The sequence below is a fragment of the Macaca nemestrina genome, chromosome X (genome assembly GCF_043159975.1).
Source record: "Macaca nemestrina isolate mMacNem1 chromosome X, mMacNem.hap1, whole genome shotgun sequence".
NCBI classification, from domain to species: domain Eukaryota; kingdom Metazoa; phylum Chordata; class Mammalia; order Primates; family Cercopithecidae; genus Macaca; species Macaca nemestrina.
In genome coordinates this window covers 37,628,067-37,650,662 of record NC_092145.1, presented here as the reverse complement: position 1 = coordinate 37,650,662, position 22,596 = coordinate 37,628,067, and the positions used below count along the sequence as shown (strand labels likewise).

At 36.8% G+C, this 22,596-nt stretch overlaps 1 protein-coding gene across 7 annotated transcripts in view; it reads right to left on the bottom strand.

The window, feature by feature from the left end:
- LOC105468375 (kelch like family member 13) overlaps positions 1 to 22,596 on the bottom strand; it is a 209,602-nt gene that overhangs the window by 120,431 nt on the left and 66,575 nt on the right. For 5 of the 7 annotated variants that reach the window (XM_011718487.2, XM_071088556.1, XM_024788678.2 and 2 more), the window contains one exon: positions 1,674 to 1,747. The exons of the other annotated variants lie outside the window; for them this stretch is intronic. In XM_011718487.2, the coding sequence (XP_011716789.1) occupies positions 1,674 to 1,723 (50 nt within the window). In that variant the 5' untranslated portion in view covers positions 1,724 to 1,747. The remainder of the gene's footprint in view (positions 1 to 1,673; positions 1,748 to 22,596) is intronic. 7 annotated transcript variants of the gene reach the window in all.

The window sequence follows — 22,596 nt, the reverse complement described above, 5'->3', positions numbered from 1 at the left end:
ACAGATACCTCAGTTGGCTCAGCTTACACAACTCTGACTGAAAAATTCAAGTTGAGCAAACTTTCCACTTGATAGGTACCAAAACAATTACACCCAGATCAGCTGCAGAGAAGAAAAGAGCTTTCAATGGAAAATTTTAAACAAGTAGGATCAAGATTCTGAAGTATTTCTTCAAAGAATTGTAACATGAAATGAAACATGGCCTTACCAGTATGATTCTGAAGACAAGCACAATCAGAGCAATGGCTAGGAAAAGGTAGAAGTAACCCAGTCAAAACAAAAGCAGAGTGGTCACGAGCAAAAGTCACAGCAACAGTTATTTTGGGATGATCAAGACGTTTTGCCTGAGGATTTTCAGAAGGGCCAAAGGACTATATCATCTGTTTATTATGAGAGTGTTTTGAGAAAGTTAGCCAAAACATTACCAGCAAAATGCCTAAGACAGCTTCACCAGAAAGTTCTTCTTCACCATGACAATGCTTCTGCTCATTTCTCAAACAAGGGCAATTTTGTGAGAGTTTTGATGGGAAATCATTAAGCACCCTTCTTACAGTACTAATTTGGCTCCTTCTGACTTCTTTTTGTTTCCTAGTCTTAAAAACCCTTTAAAGAGCACCCATTTTTCTTCACTTAATAATGTAAAAGAGACATCACTGATATGGTTAAATTCCCAGGGCCCTCAGTTCTTTACAGATAGACTAAATGGCTGGTATCAACACTTACAAAAGCATCTTGATTTGGGTGGAGCTTATATTAAGAAACACTTGTTTTTTATTTTTATCTTTTATTTCCATTTTTCCATGAACTTTTTAAAGTTCCCTCATACTAGCTTATATATACTGCTTACTATCTGCCCAGCTCACTCACTCATGCCTGCTCTCCATTTTTTTCTCTCTCTCCACACATACACACACACTTTCACACATCCCCCACCTTTCACACTTATTTAATCTTCACAACAACCCTGCAATGTAGGTACTATTATTAACACCATTTCATAGGTGAGGAAGTTGAGGCATAGAATGACTACGAAACTTGCCCAAGGCTACACCACTAGTAAGCATCAGAGCCAGGATACAGAAAACTCTAACATACTATTCCAAATGTTTCACCTAAACTGTACAATTAAGCTACTGGGAATAAGAGAGACTCTGTCATAGCTGCAAAACAAGGCTATTTTTCTTTAAACAATAAATTTAAAATCCTAGTTTGTCAGAAGCAGCTTTAAATATCTCATAGTAACTCCCTGAAAAGGTTTTAACTGGATTTTTAAATAACATAAATATATACAATCACAGGACAATCCTATTTTTAAAAATGTGTTGTTGGCACATCTATTCTTAAGCTATGGATACCTCTATTTATTGAAAGATATGCCTTTAAAACTGAAAATTCAAATAAATATCTCCAATGACTGTATTCCAGCTGTTCATAATTTATATCAGTTATATTTTCTAAATATATTCTCTATTTTTTCATTATCTCAAGACACATTGTCACTAACATCCTCTTTATTCGATTTCTTTGTCACTTAGTCATTCTCTAATTCATTCATACAGTAAACACTTATTTTATACAAGTATTCAACAAATATTTATTGAGTGCCTGCTATGTTAGGTATAAAAATAGATAGGAAAGACATTATATAAGTTAAACTGTTTCCATAAATATACCGGTTACGAAGTATTGCAGCAACCAATTCCCCTCTATGCAGATGATCCATCACCTCTAAAAGTTGGATAATGACCTGTTCAGGAGGAAAAGAAGCCAATATTTACTATGAAGATTAATACTAGAGTTTTCAAACTGTTCTGTTTTTATAATATTTTTATATATTTCATGGTTGAATTAAAGGCAAAATGTATGCCCCTGTACTTAATGTCCATATTACATCTTAAGAAAATTAAGAAATTGAATCTTAGTTAAAAAACTTAAAGTAAAAATTCTACAAAATTTAATAGTGAATCACTAAATACTATTGACTAAATTTCATGTGAAATCAGTAACTAATGATTATCCATGGAAAAGCAACCAAGTGGAATAGTCTTCCCTTATCCATGGTTTGGCCTTCTGCAGTTCAAAAAATATTAAATGGAACATTCTGAAAATAAACAATTCACATGTTTTTAAATTGCACACCATTCTGAATAGCAGGATAAAATTTCACACTATCCTGCTGCACCTCACCTGAGATGTTAATCATCCTTTTGTGCAGCGTATCCATGCTATATATGCCACTTGCTTGCTGGCCACTTAGTAGCAGTCTCAGTTATCAAAAAAAAAAAAAAAAAAAAGTATATATAGGGTTTGGTACTATCCCCGGTTTCAGGCATCCACTGGGGGTCTTGGAACATACCACCTGCAGACAAGAGGGACTATTTATACAGGACATTGGAATAAACTGAGAATCAGAAGACCTAAGGAGTCTGTGTGAAGTTGGGTTAGACAAGAGAAGTTAGAAGGTGGGAGGTGAGGCAAATACATGCCACATAGATACAGACACACTGATTCCCATGTTACCTGGGGGACTTGGGTCTGAGAAGTCTATAAACAGGGAACACAATTTTAGAATTGGTTGCAAAAAAATATAAGCTAGAAAGGTATAGTACTTTGAAATTCAAAAGACATAAAATAGGGCATAGAAATATTTTCTTGGCCTGGGTTGAATTTTTGTTTCGGTGATTATTTTTGTAGGAGAAGAGTAGATGAGTTTTGGTAAACTGAACTATATCTAAAATACTTACATTTTAGTAATGCCAGTGTATAGCACTGGGAAGGTAGATATATTTTATGTATTTATTCCATTCATTTCAGATATATTGGGAAGCAAAATGTATATTCTACTTAAATATCTCTTGTTAATAAAATCAATTTATTACATTGGGAAGATAAAAATGCATAATACACAATTTGGTTTGTTCATAAAGTTATGATGGCTGGGTGCAGTGGCTCACGCCTATAATCCCAGCACTTGGGGAGGCCGAGGCGAGCAGACTGCTTCAGGCCAGGAGTTTGAGACCAGTCTGGACAACATGACAAAACCCCACCTCTATAAAAATACAAAAATTAGCTGGGCATGGTGGTACGCGCCTGTAGTCCCAGCTACTCAGGGGGCTGAGGTGGAAAGATCTCTTGAGCCCAGGAGGCAGAGGTTGCAGTGAGCCAAGATCACAGAACTGCACTCCAACCTGGGTGGAAGAGTGAGTCCCTGTCTCAAAAAATAATGATAAAAGAAAAAGAAAAAAAAGTTATGTGAAGATCTAAAATAATTAAGCAAGCAGGAGGAGGGATTCTTCATTGTCACCAGCCCTCTTCCAGCCCCTGAATTTAAGGAAAAGAAATAGAAGAGGAAAAAATACTCTGTTTATTGGGTTTTCATAATTCTAAAAGGAAATAAATCAAATGACATCATTTATGTTTATTTGTACAATCATTTTTCTGCTTATAATTCTGTTATTACAAGTAAAGAAACTGAGTAGGCTAAATGAAATTAATATTTTACAGAATCTCACATGAACTGATCTTTGATTTACCTTCTCTAAAACATGTTAAAGTGATGAGAGAATTTGAGATGTTAAAATGTTTTAATTATGTTTAGACTATACAATTATTTAGAAGATGTTGAAAAGGGAAAAATCTATATCTAGATGACTGCTAGAAATCTGATAATGTAAAACTAAATAACTCATGCCCTGTTTCACTAATTGCATCTAGGATGAAACATATAGGTCCTGAAATTGGGCATGCAAATTTTCTCTTAATCTCCGCTACGGTTTGAATGTGCCCCCAAAAAAGCAAGTGTTGGAAACTTGACCTCAACACAGCAGTGTTGGGTGGTGGGGCCTAACAGGAGGTGTTTGGTCATGGGGGCACCACCCTCATGAAGGATTAATGTCATTATCATGGGAGTGCGTTCCTTATAAAAGGACAAGTTCCAGTTTATCCTCCTCTTGTGTGTCCTCTCTCTCTCTCTCTCTCTGCCTCTTTTTGCCCTTCCAACTTCTGCCATGGGATGACACAGCAAGAAGGCCCTTGTCAGATGCCAGCCTCTTTATCTTGAATGTCCTAGCTTCCAGAAATAAATTTCTGCTCATTGTAAATTAATCTGTTATATTTAAATTATAATGTACTCTGTTATACACAAAGCACAAAACAGAACAACACAGTATTCTTGTTTCAACCAATCCTCATACTGTGCCTGGATTTCGAGTCTGGGACATTCTCATTCAGATTCTCTAGAAAATAAACTTTTTGGTCTCCTAAAGAGCAGGGAGTAGGTGACAGAACATGGAACTGCAGCCACTTATCAAAAAGATTTTCAACAAATAACTCATGTATCCAATCTCATGACACATTCCTGCCTTCCACAGACCAGGTGCCTCCAAATCTTAAAATATTAGGAGTTCTATGGGAAGAATTAGCTGGTTTCTCTCAGAAGTTCATGTAGAAGGAGATATTTTGAAGTTGAAACTTCCATTGCAATAAGTAAAAGTTAGTTAGAACCTTACATCTATCAATGCTTCTACTCCTGTTCTCTTTGTGTTATTGAGTTTTTCCACGATCTTACGCTCCTTTTCATGGAGTTAGGAAGGGAGAAGTAAACATATGTGATCAAATTTATCTGGGAATTAACTTTAACCAAAATTTTTAGCCAGGGAACATACATATGCATGTGTGTGTATATATATACACACACACACACACACACACATATATATAGACAAATATATATTTGAAAATCAGCACAGCTCCAATATGGGGATAGAAGAGAGATAGACTAGATATCTAGAGATCAGTTAAGAAAGTTCTTCTAGAGTCAAGAACTGAGATAAGAGCCCAGACAAGGTCTATGGGAATAGCCAGAGTGAACTAGGACTGATTGACTAAAAGATCATGAATAGATATTACAGGGATAGGGATATCATAAACAAAATCACAAAATCTGTTTAAATAACTGGGATGAGGATGAAGATATCAAGTGAGGTAGCACATAGACAATCAGGAAAAATATTGCAAAAAGGAGAACAATCGTCTGATATACACACATTTATGTACCATAGGACACACCAAACAGTGTCTAACAGAAAATTGAAAAGATTACATCTAGATTTAGATTGGAACTAGAAGTGTCAATGTAGGAATATTTAGCCAATTAAGTAACAAGGGAAGTGATGAGATTGGGAAATGTTACTCAAGTGAAGGCAGTCAGAGCAAGATGGCTGAATAGAAGCCTCAAGTGATCATCCCTCCTGTAGGAAGATGAAATTGAACTATTTACACCTAAAAGAACTTTCATAACAACCAAAAATCAGGTGAATGATCACAATACCTTGTTTTAACATCATATTAAGGAAAGAGGCCCTGAAGATGGTAGGATATGCAGCCTGTAATCACCTACACCACTCCGCCCTCCATCCCCTGGCAGTGGCGTGGCCACATTGTGCAGAGGGAAAATCTGTGCACTAGAGGAGAGAGACTGCAGTAATGGTGGGACTTTCCTTGGGAACTCAGTGCTACCCTGTCAGAGTAGTAAGCAACAGGGGGAAAAACTCAGCCAACAACCATGGAGGGAGCATTTAGACCAGGCATAGGAAGAGATAAATTGCTTATCCCAGTGATTAGAACCTGAGTTCCATCAAGCCCTGCTACCATGGGCTAAAGCACTCTGGCATTCTAAATAAACTGAGAAGGCAGTCCAGGTCACTAGGACTGCAATTCCTAGGCAAGTCCTGGTGTTGTGCTGGGCTCAAAGCCAGTGGATGTGGGGTGTACATGACCCAGTGAGATACAAGCTGGTGCACCCAAGGGAGTGCTTGCATCAGTCCTCCCATAACCCCAGGCAGCACAGTTCACAGCTACGGGAGAGACTCCTTCCTTCCACTTGAGGACAGACGGGAAAGAGATGATTTTGTCTTGCAACTTGGATACTAGCTTACCTACAGTAGGCTAGGGCAGTAGGCACAGTTCTGAAGCCCCCATTCCAGGCCCTAGTTCCCAGATGACATTTCTACAGACACCCTGAGCAAAAAGGAAACCTGCTGACTTGAAGGGAAGGATCCAGTCCCAAGCAGGATTCATCATCTGCTGATTAAAGGGCCCTTGGGCCCTGAAAAGTCAGCAGTGGTGGCGAGGCAATACTCACTGTGGGTTTTGGGTGAGACTCAGAGCCATGCTGGCTTCACGTGTGACCCAGAACATTCCTAGATGTGGTAGCTATATGGAGAGACCACAGTGGGGTAAAGGACCAAGCAGGCTCCTACAGTCCCCAATTCCAGGCCTTGACTCCTGGACGGTATTTCTGGACCTGCCCTGGCCAGAGGGGAGCCCACTGCCCTGAAGAGAAAGACTCAGGACAGGCAGCATTTACCACAAGCTGACTGAGGAGCACTTGGGTCTTGAGTGAACATCACTGGTAGCTAGATAGTACTAATTGCAGCCGTGGGGTAAGAAAAGGCTCCTATAACACAGTGAAATATAATTACAAGGAGTGGCTCCTCTGCTTCAGGAAAGGAGTGGGAAAAGTGGGAAGGACTTTGTCTTTCAACTTGAGTGCCAGCTCAGTAACAGTAGAACAGAGCACCAGTTAAGATTCCTAAGGTTTCCGACTCTAGGCCTTAACTCCTAGACAGGATCTCTGGACACACCCAGGGCCAGGGAGGACTCACCATGCTGAAGGGAAAGACACAAGCCTGGCTGCTGGATTCACCACATGCTGATTGTAGAGCACTTGGGCCTTGAATGAACATAAGCAGTAGCCAGGAAGTGGTTACCATGAGCCTTGGGCAAGACCTAGGGCTGTGCTAGCATCAGGTGGGACCCAGTGCAGTCCCAGTGGTGGTTGCCATAGAGGTTCTGGTGTCACTTCTCCCTCTGCTCTAAACAATTCAGAAAAGAGAGAGAGAAAGAGAGAGATTGAGAGAGAGACTCCATTTGTTTGGGAGAAATTAGAGGAAGAGAACAAGAGTCTCTGCCTGGTAATCCATAGAATTCTTCTGGATCGTAGCAAAAACAACCAAGGCAGTATCTCCAAGAGTTTGCAAGAGCCACAGCATTGCTAGGCTTGGGATGCCCACTAATGAAAATATAGCCACAGTGACCAAAGGCTTAGATCACAACACCCATTTCCCTTTAAATACCTGGAAAGCCTTCCCAAGAAGGACGAGTAAAAACAAGTCCACACTGCAAAGATTACAATAAATACGTAACTCTTCAACGCCCAAACACCAACGAAAATCTACAAACATTGAGACCACCCAGGAAATATGACCTCACCAAACAAACTAAATGAGGCACCAGAGACCAGTCTTAGAGAGACAGGGATATGTCACATTTCAGATGGAGAATTCAAAATAGCTGTTTTGATGAACGTCGATGAAATTAAAGATAACACAGAGAAAGAATTCGGAATCTTATCAGACAAGAGCTGAAAAATACAAATGCCATACTGAAGAATGAGTCAGAGTCTCTCAACAGTAGAACTGATAAAAGAGAAGAAAGAATTAGTGAGCTTGAATATAGGTTATTCGAAAATAGAGAAACCAAAGAAAAAATAAAAAGGAATAAAGTATACCTACAATAGCTAGAAAAATAGTCTCAAAAGGGCAAATCAGGGAGTTATTGGCCTTAAAGAAGTGGTAGAAAGAGAAATGAGGATAGAAAGTTTATTCAAAAGGATAATAACAGGGAACTTCCCAAACCTAGAGAAAGATATAAATATTCAAGTATAAGAAGGTTACAGAACATCAAGCAGATTTAGCTCAAAGAAGACTACTTCAAGGCATTTAATAATCAAACTCCCAAAGGTAAAGGACAAAGAAAGGATCCTAAAGCAGCAAGAGAAAAGAAACAAATAACATACAATGGAGCTCCCATACATCTGTCAGCAGTCTTTTCAGTGGAAACCTTATAGGCCAGGAGAGAGTGACATGACATATTTAAAGTGTTGCAGGAAAAAAAAAAAATCTTTTACCCTAGAATAGTATATCTGGCAAAAATATCTTTCAAACATGAAGGAGAAACAAAGACCTTCCTTGACAAACAAATGCTGTGGAATTTCATCAACACCAGATCTGTCCTAGAAGAAATGCTAAAGGGAGTTCCTCAATCTGAAAGAAAAGGATATTATTGAGCAAGACAAAATCTTCAGAAGGTACAAAACTTACTGGTAATGATAAGCACACTGAAAAACACAGAATATTATAACACAGTGAAATATAATTACAACTTTTCACAGCATAAACAGTATAACAAGATATAAATAGAAACATCAGGCCAGGCACAATGGCTCATGCCTGTAGTCCCAGTACTTTGGGGGCCAAGGTGGGTGGATCACTTGCACCCAGGAGTTCAAGACCAGTCTGGGCAACATGGCAAAACCCTGTCTCTACAAAAAATACAAAAACTAGCCAGGCATGGTGGCGCATGCCTATAGTTCCAGCTACTAGGGAGGTTGAGGTGGGTGGATCACTTGAGGCCAGGAGGTCTCGAGGCTACAGTGAGCCGAGATCACACCACTGCACTCCAGCCTGGATGACAGAGTGAGACACTGTCTCAAAAGGAAAAGAAAGAGACAACAAAAAGTTTAAAAGCTAGGGGAAGAAGTTAAAGTGTAGAGTTTTATTGGTTTTCTCTGGTTTTCTCTTTGCTTATTTGTTTGAGTATTTACACAATCAGTATTAAGCTGTCAACAGTTTAATGAGTTATAAGATATTATTTGAAAGTCTCATGGTAACCTCATATCAAAAAACATATATAAGATATATAAAAAATTAACATATACAACCAGAGAAAATTATTTTCACTAAAGGAAGACAGGAGGGAAGGAAAGGAGGAAGAGAAGACCATAAAACAACCAGAAAACAAATAACAAAATGGCTGGAGTAAGTCTTTACAACATTGAATCTACACAACTAAATCCTACAGTCAAAAGACATAGATTGGCTGAATAGTTTTCAAAAACAAGACCCAAAGATCTGTTGCCTACAAAGAGTACACATAACCTGTAGAGACATACTTAGTTTGAAAATAAGGGAATGGAAAAAGATATTCCATGCAAATGGAAACCAAAAAAGAGCAAGGATAGTTATATTTATATCACGAAACATATTTCAAGACAAAAACTATAAAGAGACAAAATGGCATTTTATATTGATAAAGGGGTCAAGTCAGCAAGAGGATATAAAATTATAAATATATATGCACCCAACACTGGAGCACCTAGGCATATAAAGTAAATATTAGACCTAAAGAGAGCGATAGACGCCAATACAATCAGAGCTGGAGACTTCAATAACCCATTTTCAGCATTGAACATATCACCCAGACTGAAAAATCAACTAAGAAACATTGGACTTAATCTGCACTATAGAACAAATGGAACTAATAGAAATTTACAGAACATTTCATCCACCAGCACAGAATACACATTCTTCTCCTCAGCATATGGATCACTCTCAAGGACAGGCCATATGTTGGGTCACAAAACAAGTTTTAAAACATTCAAAAAAACTGAAGTTACATCAAGCATCTTCTCTTGCCACAATAGAATATAACTAGAAATCAATAACAAGAGAAGTTTTGGAAACTCTACAAACACATGAAAATTAAAATATATGCTCCTGAATGATCAGTGGGTCAATGAAGAAATTAAGAAGGTGTTCTCTCATGGCAGATTTTATAAAAAGAAATTAAGAAGCAAATTCAAAAAATTCTTGAAACAAATGATAATGTAAAAACATACAAAACCTGTAAGATACAGTGAAAGCAGTACTAAAAGGAGAGTTTATAGTTATAAGTGCCTACATCAAAAAGATATAAAACTCCTAATAAACAACCTAACAGTGCATCTTAGAGAACTAGAAAAAAGCAAACCAAACCCAAACTTAGTAGAAGAAAAGAAATCATAAAGATCAGAGCAGAAATAAATGACATTGAAATGAAAAAAATACAAAAGATCAACGAAATGAAAAGTTGGTTTTTTGAAAAGAGAAACAAAACTGACAAACCCCGAACCAGAAAGAAAAATGAAGACCCAAATAAAGAAAATCAAAGAAGAAAAAGGAGACATTACAACTGATACTGCAGAAATTCAAAGGATCATTACTGGCTACTATGAGCAAATACATGACAATAAATTGGAAAACTGAGAATAAATTAATAAATTTCTAGACATATACAACCTAGTGACTGACCCATGAAAAAATCCAAAACCTGAACAGACCAATAACAAGTAATGAGATTGAAAGTGTAATAAAGTGTCTCCCAGCACAGGAAAGTACAGGATCAGATGGCTTCTCTGATGAATTTTACCAAACACATTTCCAGAAGAAATAATGCCAATCCTACTCAAACTATTCCAAATAATGGAGGAGGAATGAATACTTCAAAACTCATTCTACAAGGCCAGTATTGTCCTGATACCAAAACCAAACAAGGACACATCACAGAAAGAAAACTATATGGCCCAATATATCTGATGAACATTGATGCAAAAGTCCTCCATAAAATATTAGCAAACTGAATTCAACAACACATTAAAAAGACCAGTCATCAAGATCAAATGAGTTTTACCCCAGGGATGCAAGGATGGTTCAACATACATAAATCAATCAATGTGGTATATAATATCAATAGAAGGAAGGACAAAAACCTTATGATCATTTCAATTGATAATCAAATGTATTTGATAAAATCCAACATTGCTTCATGATAAAAAGAAAACCCTCAAAAACCTGGGTATACAAGGAATACGCCTCACCACAATAAAGGCTGTTTATGTCAGACCCACAGCTAGTATCATATTGAATGGGGAAAACTAAAAGACTTTCTTCTAAGATCTGGAACAAAATATGGATGCCCACTTTCACCATTGTTATTCAACATAGTACAGGAAGTCCTAGATAGAGCAACCAGACAAAAGAAAGAAATAAAGGCTTACAAAATGGAAAGGAAGAAATCAAATTATCCTCGATTGCAGATAACATGATCTTAATATTTGAAGAAACCTAAAGGCTCCACCCAAAAACTATTAGAACTGATAAATTCAGTAAAGCTGCAGGATACAAAATTAACATAAAAATCAGTAGCATTTCTATATGTCAAAGTGAACAATCTGAAAAAGAAACCAAGAAAGTAATCCCATTTACAATAGCCACATATAAAGGAAAATGCCTAAGAATTAACCAAAGACATTAAAGATCTCTACAATGAAAACTATAAAACACTGATGAAAAATTGAAGAGGACACAACAAAATGGAAAGATATTTCATCTTCATGGATTGGAGGAATCAATATTGCTAAAATGTCCATACTACCCAATGTCATTTACAGATTCAATGTAATCCCTATCAAAATACCAATGATATTCTTCACAGAAATAGAAATAATAATCCTAAAATTAATAAGAACCACAAAGACCAGAATTGCCAAAGTTACCCTGAAGCAAAAAAAAAGGAAAACGAGAAGAATCACATTACCTCACCTCAAATTATACTCTAGAGCTACAGTAACCAAAACAGCATGGTGCTGGAATAAGAAAAGACACATAGACCAATGGAACAGAATAGAGAACCCAGAAATAAATCCATACATCTACAATGAACTCATTTTTTACAAAGGTGCCAAGAATATCCATTAGGGAAAGGACAGTCTTTTCAATAAATCATGCTGAGAAAACTGGGTATCTATATGCAGAAAAATGAAACTAGACCCCTATCTCTCACCATATACAAAAATCAAAAACTATGAAACTTCTAAAAGAAAACATTGGAGAAAGACTCCAGAACATTGGTCTAGGCAAAGATTTCTTGATCAATACCCAACAAGCACAGACAACCAAAGCAAAAATGGACAAATGGGATCACATCGAGTCAAAAAGCTTCTGCATAGCAAAGAAAACAATCAACAAAATGAAGAGACAACGATAGATGGATAATTTGCATCTATTTTTCCCACATGCAAACCATCCATCTGACAAGTGATTAATAACCAGAATATGTAAGGAGCTCAGCAACTCTATAGAAAAAAAATCTAATAATCCAATTAAGAAATGGGCAAAATAGGCTGGGTGTGGTTGCTCACGCCTGTAATCCCAGCACTTTGAGAGGCCAAGGCAGGCAGATCATGAGGTCAGGAGATTGAGACCATCCTGGCTAACATGGTGAAACCCCATCTCTACTAAAAATACAAAAAAATTAGCCGGGTGTGGTGGCGGGTGCCTGTAGTCCCAGCTACTGGGGAGGCTGAAGCAGGAGAATGGTGTGAACCCAGGAGGCGGAACGAGACTCCATCAAAAGGACAGAAAAGAAAAGAAAAGAAAAGAAAAGAAAAGAAAAGAAAAGAAAAGAAAAGAAAAGAAAAGAAAGAGAGAAAGAGAGAGAGAGAGAGAGAAAGAAAGAAAGAAAGAAAGAAAGAAAGAAAGAAAGAAAGAAAGAAAGAAAGAAAGAAAGAAAGAAAGAAAGAAAGAAAGAAAGAAAAGGAAATGGGCAAAATATCTAAATAGACATTTCTCAAAAGAAGACATACATATGGCAAACAGGCCAATAAAAAGGTGACTGATATGATTGATCATCAGAGAAATGCAAATCAAAACTACACTGAGGGCCAAGCATGATGGTTCACGCCTGTAATCCCAGCACTTTGGGAGGCTGAGGCTGGTGGATCACTTGAGGTGAGGAGTTTGAGGCCAGCTGGCCAACATGATGAAAACCCATGTCTACTAAAAATACAAAAAAACTTAGCTGGGCGTGGTGGCGCATGCCTGTAATCCCAGCTACTCAGGAAGCTGACAAGAGAATTCCCTGAACCCGGGAGGCAGAGATTGCAGTGAGCTGAGATTGAGCCACTGTACTCCAGCTTGGGCAGCACAGTGAGACTCTGTCTCCAAAAAGTAAAAATAAAAATAAAAACTACACTGAGATATCATCTCATTTCAGTTAAAATGGCTTTTATCCAAAAGACGCAATAACTAATGCTGGCGAGGATGTGGATAAAAGGAAACCCTTGTCCACTGTTGGTACATTAGTACCACTACTATGGAGAACAGTTTGGCAATTCCTCAAAAAACTAAAAATAGAGCTACCATATCATCCAGCAATCCCACTGCTAATTACAAACCCCAAAGAAAGAAACTCTATGTATCAAAGAGGTATCTGTAATCCTATGTTTATTGAAACACTATTCAATAGCCAAGATTTGGAAGCAACCTAAGTATCCATCAACAGATGAATGGATAAAGAAAATGTAGTACATATACACAGTGGAGTACTATTTAACTACAAAAAGAATGTGATCTTGTCAATTGCAACAACATGGATGGAACTGGAGGACATTGTGTTAAGTGAAATAAGCCAGACACAAAAAGACAAACTTCACATGTTCTCACTTATTTGTGGGAGCTAAAAATTAAAATGATTGAACTCATGGAGACAGATGGTAGAATGATGGCTACCAGAGGCTGGGAATGGTAGTTGGGTAGGGAGGAGTGGGGATGGTTAATGGGTACAAAACTACAGTTAGATAGAATGAATAAGATCCACTATTTAATAGCACAACAGGAGCAACTATAGTTAATAACAACTTAATTGTACATTTTAAAATAACGTAAAGAGTATAATTAGATTGTTTGTAACTCAAAGGATAAATGCTTGAGGGGATGGACACCCCATTCTCCATGATGTGCTTATTTCCCATTGCATGTCTGTATCTAAACAGCTCATGTATCCCATAAATATATATACCTACTATGTGCCCACAAAAATTATAAATAAATAAAAAGCCAAAAATGAGTATATTCACCATGAGAAAGTGGAATCCCAAAGAAATGGAAGAAGACAAACTAGGCCGGGTGCGGTGGCTCACGCCTGTAATCCCAGCACTTTGGGAGGCCGAGACGGGCGGATCACAAGGTCAGGAGATCGAGACCATCCTGGCGAACCCGGTGAAACCCCGTCTCTACTAAAAAATACAAAAAAAAACTAGCCGGGTGAGGTGGCGGGCGCCTGTAGTCCCAGCTACTCGGGAGGCTGAGGCAGGAGAATGGCGTAAACCCGGGAGGTGGAGCTTGCAGTGAGCTGAGATCCGGCCACTGCACTCCAGCCTGGGTGACAGAGCGAGACCCCGTCTCAAAAAAAAAAAAAAAAAAAAAAAAAAAAAAAAGAAGACAAACTAGTAAGGAAAACAGAGAGAATGGTAGGAGGAAAACTATGAGAATTGTGAGATAAAAGCTAAAAAAGAAGAGTAGTTCAAGAGCATTCAACAAATTCAAGACCAAGTAAGATACATCTACTTGATTTAACAATTATGAGTGGTGACCTTTACCAAGAGCAGTTTCAATATCAGTGGGGAGAACCTTACTGCAGTGACTTGAAAAATAAAACAGAAATAAATAAATAATTTCAAAATCTTGTGAGAAACACAAATATAGCAGGTAATTACTCTGGGGTAAAGATGGCCTTTCAAACAAGTAAGAGAACAGGGGGGATGATTGAATAAGTGATTTCAGGACAACTGGATAGCCATTTGGTTGTGTTTATTTTTTAAAAAAGCAGAGGTTATCCACTATTTCACTTGTTGCCCTGAAATACATTCCAGAAGGATCAAAATTTAGAGGTAACAAAATGAAGCTGAAAGAGTACCAAGAGAAAACCTAAGTGAAATTATTTCTAATCATGCAGTGAAGAAGGCAAGCAGCACCTGAATATCAGAAATCATAACATACTATTCAATCTGACCACAGAAAAAAATTAAAACTCTGTACTTCAAATATGCCAAGGCCCTCAGGCAACTGATAAACTAGGAAAAATAATTCATAACACACATGACAGGCAACAAAGGGCTAATAATTTTAACTTACACAAAATTAGTGAAAACAATAAAATATAGTCATAAGGTAAGGAAATAATATAAGCAAGAAGCACATATAAAGACAATATTAGGTTGGTGCGAAAGTTATTGCAGTTTTTGCCATTAAAACTGCAATTACTGTTTATAACATAAACCGCAATTACTTTTGCACCAACCATAATAGAAATAAGAAACAAATAAATGCTATTTTAATTAAGGCACTGTTTTCACCTATGAATTCACTCACATGTGCATGCACAAGCACAACACATAAAGCCTGTTTATAGCCTTTATTTGTGAGAAGGAATATGAGATGGGAGGGATGTTTACTTTTCATCCTGTACTTTTTTGCTCAATCTATTTTGAAATAAAAATATAAAAAGGATCTGGTAAAAAGAGTAAGGAGAGGCCATGGGCTAGAAGGGAAACGAAGAAGGTGTGGTAACCCAGAAGACAAAATAAGGTGTTATATGAAGAAAAGAGTAAGCAAGTGTGTCAGATGCTGCTGAGAGATTAAGTAAGGAAGTGAGAAGTGACAACTTAGTGTAGTAACATAGAGACAACTGGAGACCTTGTTAAGACTGGGTTGTGTGGAGTGATGGAGATGAGTTGATTAGTGTGAGTTTAAGAATTAGGAAGGGAGAGAGAAAACAAGTACATGCAACTCTTACAAGGAGTGTTCCTTTAATAGAGAGTAGAGAAATGGGTGGCAGTTGGATGAGACATAATGCACAAGTAGTTAATGTTTTGTTTTATTTTGTTTTCATAATGGGAGATACTAGAGCAGGTAAATCTGAATAGCATTACATTAGACAAAAATGTAAACTGAAGAAGTTCAAGTACACACATGTACACACATATACATATACATACACACACACACACATACATACACACAGATATAGAAAAAGGACAAAAATAATAACAGAAATGATAAATACCAAATTTTGGACAGTAGTTCCCCCAGGAGAGGAAAGTAGGAAAATGTAAATGTGGAAGGATACTCTAGGAGCTTCACCTGTATCTTTTTTGTTGAGGATCTAAAACAAAAATGGCGAAATTTTGAGATTTTACACAGCTACATGGTGGCTACATGGGCAACTGTTATATTGTACTTTTCTGCATGCTTGGAATTTTCTAATAAAGAAGAAACAAAAAGTAGAAAATATTATTTCTGCCCTAAAGTCGGGACTATGTAGGTGAGCAGACAGGATATGACATAGAAAGGCCAACATTTTTTTTAAGAGCTTTCAAAGAAATAAAACCAGACAGAACAAAAATATAACCAGACAAGTGTTGTAATTAAAAATGCACACTTTCCCCTGGCCATGACACCCTCATGAATAAAAGGGAAACTAATCATTACTCAGAGCACATACCTGCCAAAGACCTAATTGTAGTTTTGCCCTTAAAATATTCAATATAGCTCACCAGAAATAAAACTGACAAAACTGCTTATGGTAGTTGAGATATCTTGCATAAGTTCAAGCAATTTTATTCATAAGTATTTAAGTAACTCACAAATCTAATATTTCTCAAGCACCTATCTTAGATAATATTTCAAATAAAGATTCCAGTTTATGACCTAGCATTTAATTAAAACCCACTGTATCATTCTTTCCTACTCTGTCCAAAATCCAATAGCTTTAAAATAATCAGATTTGAGATATCCTTAGCCAATTTCACACTACATAAGGTAAGTCTCACTTATGAATTAAACTGATGCTATATTAAAAAATTTTTAGGAGTTTCTCTAGCACTCTGTCTTCAAATAAAATTTTGATAAGTACTGTGGTAAGAAAAGAAAGCTGACAGAAAGGATTAGTGAAAAATGCTAAACATGACAAAATCAAAAAACTGCAAAATCTACAAAAACTGTACATAATTGCACTCCTCTAAATTAAGTTATATATAGCAGCATCACAAAAATTCAAAATCATCTTGAAAATGCAAAATCTGAAGTTTAACTAACAGAATTGTGTTCTTTAAAAAATAGTTTGTTAGACAAAAGTTGATTTTTTTAAATGTCCCAGAGTGTTAGATCATAGAATCATTTAGCTTATACTCCCCTCCCACCTGTGGCACTAAAGAGGTCTTATCCTAAAATACCTGAGCACTAACTGTTGCATTGGGTGGTGATTTTTCACTACAGTAAATCTAAAAATTGATAGGTCTATCTGGTATGCTCCCACATATGCAACCCTAACAAAATAACAGTTGCACTATACTAAAGGTTGCAGCTAAAGCCTACTTCAGAACACTCATTTTAAGTACATGATCAGCCTGCCTGGTTTCCCCTTGACCAGCATCTTATGCTACAACTAGGGGGTCCAGAGAGGTATGTCCACAGCTACTTTTAGGTCTAAACTCCTACCAAAAAGACCGGATTCCCATGTTTCTTAAGTTTCTCCCTTTTCCTGGCCAAGTGCCAGAGTGGCTGACACACTCTTTTCAACAATTTCAGCTTCCCTGCTATAGTCACTAAAGCAATCTGCCCATGTCACCACCATGCGGTCACTACCATTTTACTTTCTGTCAGCTATAGGTATACACCATACACCATGCAGTTCCACTGCTTAATATCATTCCTCCTGTCTTTTCTTTATTTTTCCTTTTTTTTCTTTTTAGATAGTAGAGTTTCACCATATTGCTCAGGCTTGTCTCAAACTCTTGGCCTCAAGCAATCCTCCTGTCTCGGCCTCCCAAAGTGTTGGGATTATGGGCATGAGCCACCACACCTGGCCTCCTTTCCTGACAAGATCCCCTGGTAGTCCCTTCTCATGTTGTCATTCATAATAGGCTTTAGGAATGCCTTTGAGGTATATTGTTGGCTCATGGTATCATTTGACTCATCATTGCAATTGGCTTTTTTGCCAATATTGAAAGTATTATCCTTCTATTAATGCAATTCTATATGATTTTCTAATGGTTGTGACCCTCATATTGCAAAGACTGAACTTCATCTTACAAACATTCATTAAATATTAAATGCCAGGCTTAGGATTAGCTGTCTTTATTTCTTGCAATTTCATCATGTTACAATTCTTACTTATCTATAGGAGTGATCTTACTTTGAATCAGATTTCCCTCTGTCAACCACTAAAATCCTCACCCTAAATTGTATACTTAATTTCTTTATCTCTCTCTCTCTCTCTGATTTACTTTTTCCTTATTCACTTAATTAAGGAATTAAGAAATTAAGGAATAATTCATGTCTCATCATTCCCCTCCCATCTTACCCATGGATGATAGCGATGTGTCTCAGCCTACTCAGTCAGTGCTCATTCTATGTAATCCATTGAGCCCTGATACACACACATCTTGCAATTTTTTTAAAAAAGTGAGAAATGAAAATATAAGCAAGACAGCATAAAATTATTGTTTACATCAGTGGTCTCCAAACTTGAGCATACATCAGAGTTTGGAGACATGTGAAGCACAAATTGCTGTAAAGAGTTTCTCCTTCAGTTCCTGTGGGATCGGTCTAGAGAATTTGCATTGCTAACAAGTTCCTGAGGAATGTTGCTGCTGCAGGATCATAAATGATTGTCTAAAAATTAATGATTTATAGATAACATAAGGTTTATGGAAAATGCAAAAGAATCAACTGAAAAACTAGCACAATGAGAGGCCCATTACACGAATGTCAGGTCCATGAAAACAAGGATTTCTTATATTCCACCAATATCTTATTCTAAAAGTACTGGAAAAAAATATCATCTACCTGAGAGCAGCAAAGTTTGTAAAAAAAAAAAAATTACAAATATGCTTTAAAAGATGCATGAAAGACATATGAAAAATAAAATTTTTGGCTGGGCGCGGTAGCTCACACCTGTAATCTCAGCACTTTGGGAGGCTGAGGCGGGCAGATCACGAGGTCAGGAGATCGAGACCATCCTGGCTAACACGGTGAAACCCCGTATTGACTAAAAATACAAAAAAAGTTAGCCAGGTGTGGTGACAGGCGCCTGTAGTCCCAGCTACTTGGGAGGCTGAGGCAGGAAAATGGTGTGAACCCGGAGGCAGAGCTTGCAGTGAGCCGAGATCGCGCCACTGCACTCCATCCTGGGTGACAGAGTGAGACTCTGTCTCATAAATAAATAAATAGAAAAATAAAATTTTACTGAAGCACATAAAATAATAAATGACCCTGAATAAATGGAAACACATGCGCTCACGTGCACATACACACACACACCCACCATATCCAGGAACAGACAAACTCAAAATCATAAAGATGCAAACTTCCCTCAAATTTAATATATAAATTCAATATAATTTCAATCAAATTTCCAAAAGAGTCAGATTTTTTGTGGAGAAGGTGGATATTTTGTACATTGAATCTATAGTTGATTGGGAGAACTGAACACATAAAAAATGTCTAATAAGCTTAAAAAAGAAAAATAAGCCATAAACATACTTACAACAGGGTGGTTGGGGAGGCAGAGGCAAGAAAACTTTTTCCAGTGGATATTAAAATGTAGTAAAAGAAATATAGTAACTATTACAGTGTGGTACTAGTGTGGGAACAGACAGAGGAATGAACAGAACAGAATCTAAAAATAGATCAAAATACATACGGTTATTAACTATATCATGAATGTGGCAGTTGAAATCAGTAGGAAGATAAAACTTCTCAAAAAACACTTTAGGGAAAATTGGCTATGCTAGGGAGAGGAGATTAAAATCCTATCTATACCATATGTTCCAGATAGATTAAATATTGAAATATGAAAAAGTAAAATTGTAAAAGTAATAGAGGCCGGGCACAGTGGCTCACGCCTGTAATCCCAGCACTTTGGGAGACCAAGGTGGGCAGATCACGAGGTCAGGAGTTTGAGACCAGCCTGGCCAACATGGTAAAACCCCGTCTCTACTAAAAAAAAAAAAAATACAAAAAATTAGCTGGGCCTGTTGGCGCACACCTGTAATCCCAGCTACTCAAGAGGCTGAGGCAGAATTGCTTGAACCCAGGAGGTGGATGTTGCAGTGACCCAAGATCGCACCACTGCACTCCAGTCAGGGCAACAGAGCAAGACGCCATCTCAAGAAAAGAAAAGAAAAGAAAAAAAAAGAAAAAGAAAAAAAAAACTAGTGGAAGATAGAGGAGAATTTTTTTTTTTTTTTTTTTTTTTTTTTTTTAGTTTTTTAATGAGTCACAAAATCTTTCTAAGGGCTGACACAAATCTTAGAGACCATAAAGAAAATAATTTTTAAGTTTGTTGGTTAAAAAACGTTGCAATTCTATATGGTACAAAATGCCATAAACATAATTAACAAAAGGCAGGAGGGTGTGAGGTTGGAAGCAAGGAGATCTGCAACATAGGCAAAGGTTTAATATTCATCATACATAAAACAGTCTAAAAACATAATGAAACAAAGGTGAGCAACTCTGTGAGCAAATATTCCAACAAGCCTTTCACAGAAGAATGGCAACAAAAAGAATAAGCATAAGAAAAGATGTCCAATCTCAATTTGTGTGTGTGTGTGTGAGAGAGAGAGAGAGAGAGAGAGAGAGAGAGAGAGAAACCAAGAGAAAATCTGAAACCATAGAACATAAAACACCTCTCAGGGTCCTAGTTACCATGCAAAATCCTATTTCTCCCACAATAAATTACAAACAAGAAAAAGACAATGAAGGAGAATGAAGAAAAACACTTACAAAAGATTTTAAGTGGAAGTCTATAGATAAATTGAGGGAAGATAAAAAACTGTTGAGCATTTTATAGGGAAAATTAAATGGCTTCATGTGTTAAGTGGCTTTCAATTTGGGATGCGTTTAAGCAAGCAGGTGCAAGTTGTTTCTTTTTTTCCTCATCTCCATGCTAACAGGCTATAATTCAATTTGTCCTCCATGTTCCAAAGGGTAAAATGCTTAAGTGCTTTTATATTACAGTAACCACCTTATCAGAAAGCTGTTTATCCAAGCAAAATGAGATTCACAAACTATCTTAAAACAAAAATGCCTATTATCTCTAATATAATAAAATATGATTAAGTCCTAAGTAACTCTTCAAATCTAGATGCGAGCAGCATTTTTATAACATGACATTCTTCAAGTATAGTAAAAGAAAAACACATCATTTTGCTTTCTTTGTACAAGAGATCTTTAAGCTGAAGGATTCTGGTTTTTGAGTGAATCTATAGCTGAAATCTAAAGTCCGTGCTCTAAACACTAAGCAACATCTAAATAACAACAAGAAGACATAAAAGTATTTCTTCAGCAATGACAAGTTTATTATTGCATTTCTTAAAAAATAAGTATTAATCATTTGCTGAAATGACATAGACTAATATGAATTAAGAACCCTCTTTAAGGTCCACTCCAATTTACATATCACAGTCAGTCTTAGAAATATTGTGAGTACTGTATTAAATTATAAACTGTCTCCTTAAGAGTTTATCATATTCCTCAATATTACGTTAAAAAGACAAAGCATTTCCTTCTAAATAGGTACAACACTGTTTAACATCCTATTCAATCAAAAGCCACAAGTCAATTAAATGTAAAACAATTAAAACCTGTTCTGATAAAATTCATATAGTCAATTTACTAAAGTTTTAACTCTTTTTAATAAGTGATTTTCAAATATGGTTAAAAAAAAAAACTGGCAAATCACCAGTCAGAACTCCTTAGAAAGCAGCATTTCAGATACAAGTATTTCCAGCAGAAATCACCATGTTACCAAATTAGGTCACTCTACGTTTACTGTGCAAGGGATTCAAGGGAGTACAGCATGCAGGTCTGGATAAAGGTAACAGTTTTTCTGGATCCATAACAAATATTTTTAGCAAATTTAAGAAAATAACAGAAGGCATAAAGGGAAGTGTAGGTAGCTCTATCTTTTCTACAATCTTCATAGCCACAGTAGAAGCCATCTTATGGAACACATTCAGACCCACAGTTCAACAATAGATAAAAAAATGTTAAAGTAGGATATGGTTTACTTTATCATTTGATATAGAACTAAGGCTTTTGATTTGCACAAATGCCTGTTAATTAAATCTTGGCATGGCATCTTATTTCATAAATTAACCTCACTACCATGATGAATGCATGAACTGTCACTTACAGATTTGGTTTCTTTAAAACAGATATAGAATGTAAAGACACTTGCAAAACAACCTGAATTCAGAATCTTTAGGACTTTTTACAATTTCCTCCAAATCTTCTATAACCACAGGGCCAAAACTGATGTAAAATAAGTGAGGGTCTCACCTCAACCACAGAAATTTAAGGGGTTGCAAAAGAAATTCAGTAATAAAGATGAATATGCTAGGCATAGTGGCTCATATCTGAAATCCCAGCAACTCAGGAGGCTGAGGCAGGAGGATTACTTGAGGCCAGGAGTCTGAGACCAGCCTGGCCAACACAGCAAGACCCTCAGCTCTAAGAAGAAAGATGAATAATAATTTAATGTAATGTTTTTAAAAATCTACAACCAACACTATACTTGATGATAAAACATTAGATGCTTGCCCCCTAAAATCAGGAACAAAACAAGGATGTCTGCTCTCACTGCCTCTATTCAACATTGTGCTAGAAGCTCTAGCCAGGGCAATTAGCCAAGAAAAGGAAATGAAATTCATCTTGGAAAACTCAGGGAAATAATTTTTTCAAAGAAAAAAAGGCACCCATATTGGAAAGGAGGAAATAAAACAATTTTTACTTTATTTTTTTAGAGCAGATGACATGAGCTTGTATGTAGAAAATCTTACAGAATTGATGGAAGACTATTAGAACTAAAAAAATG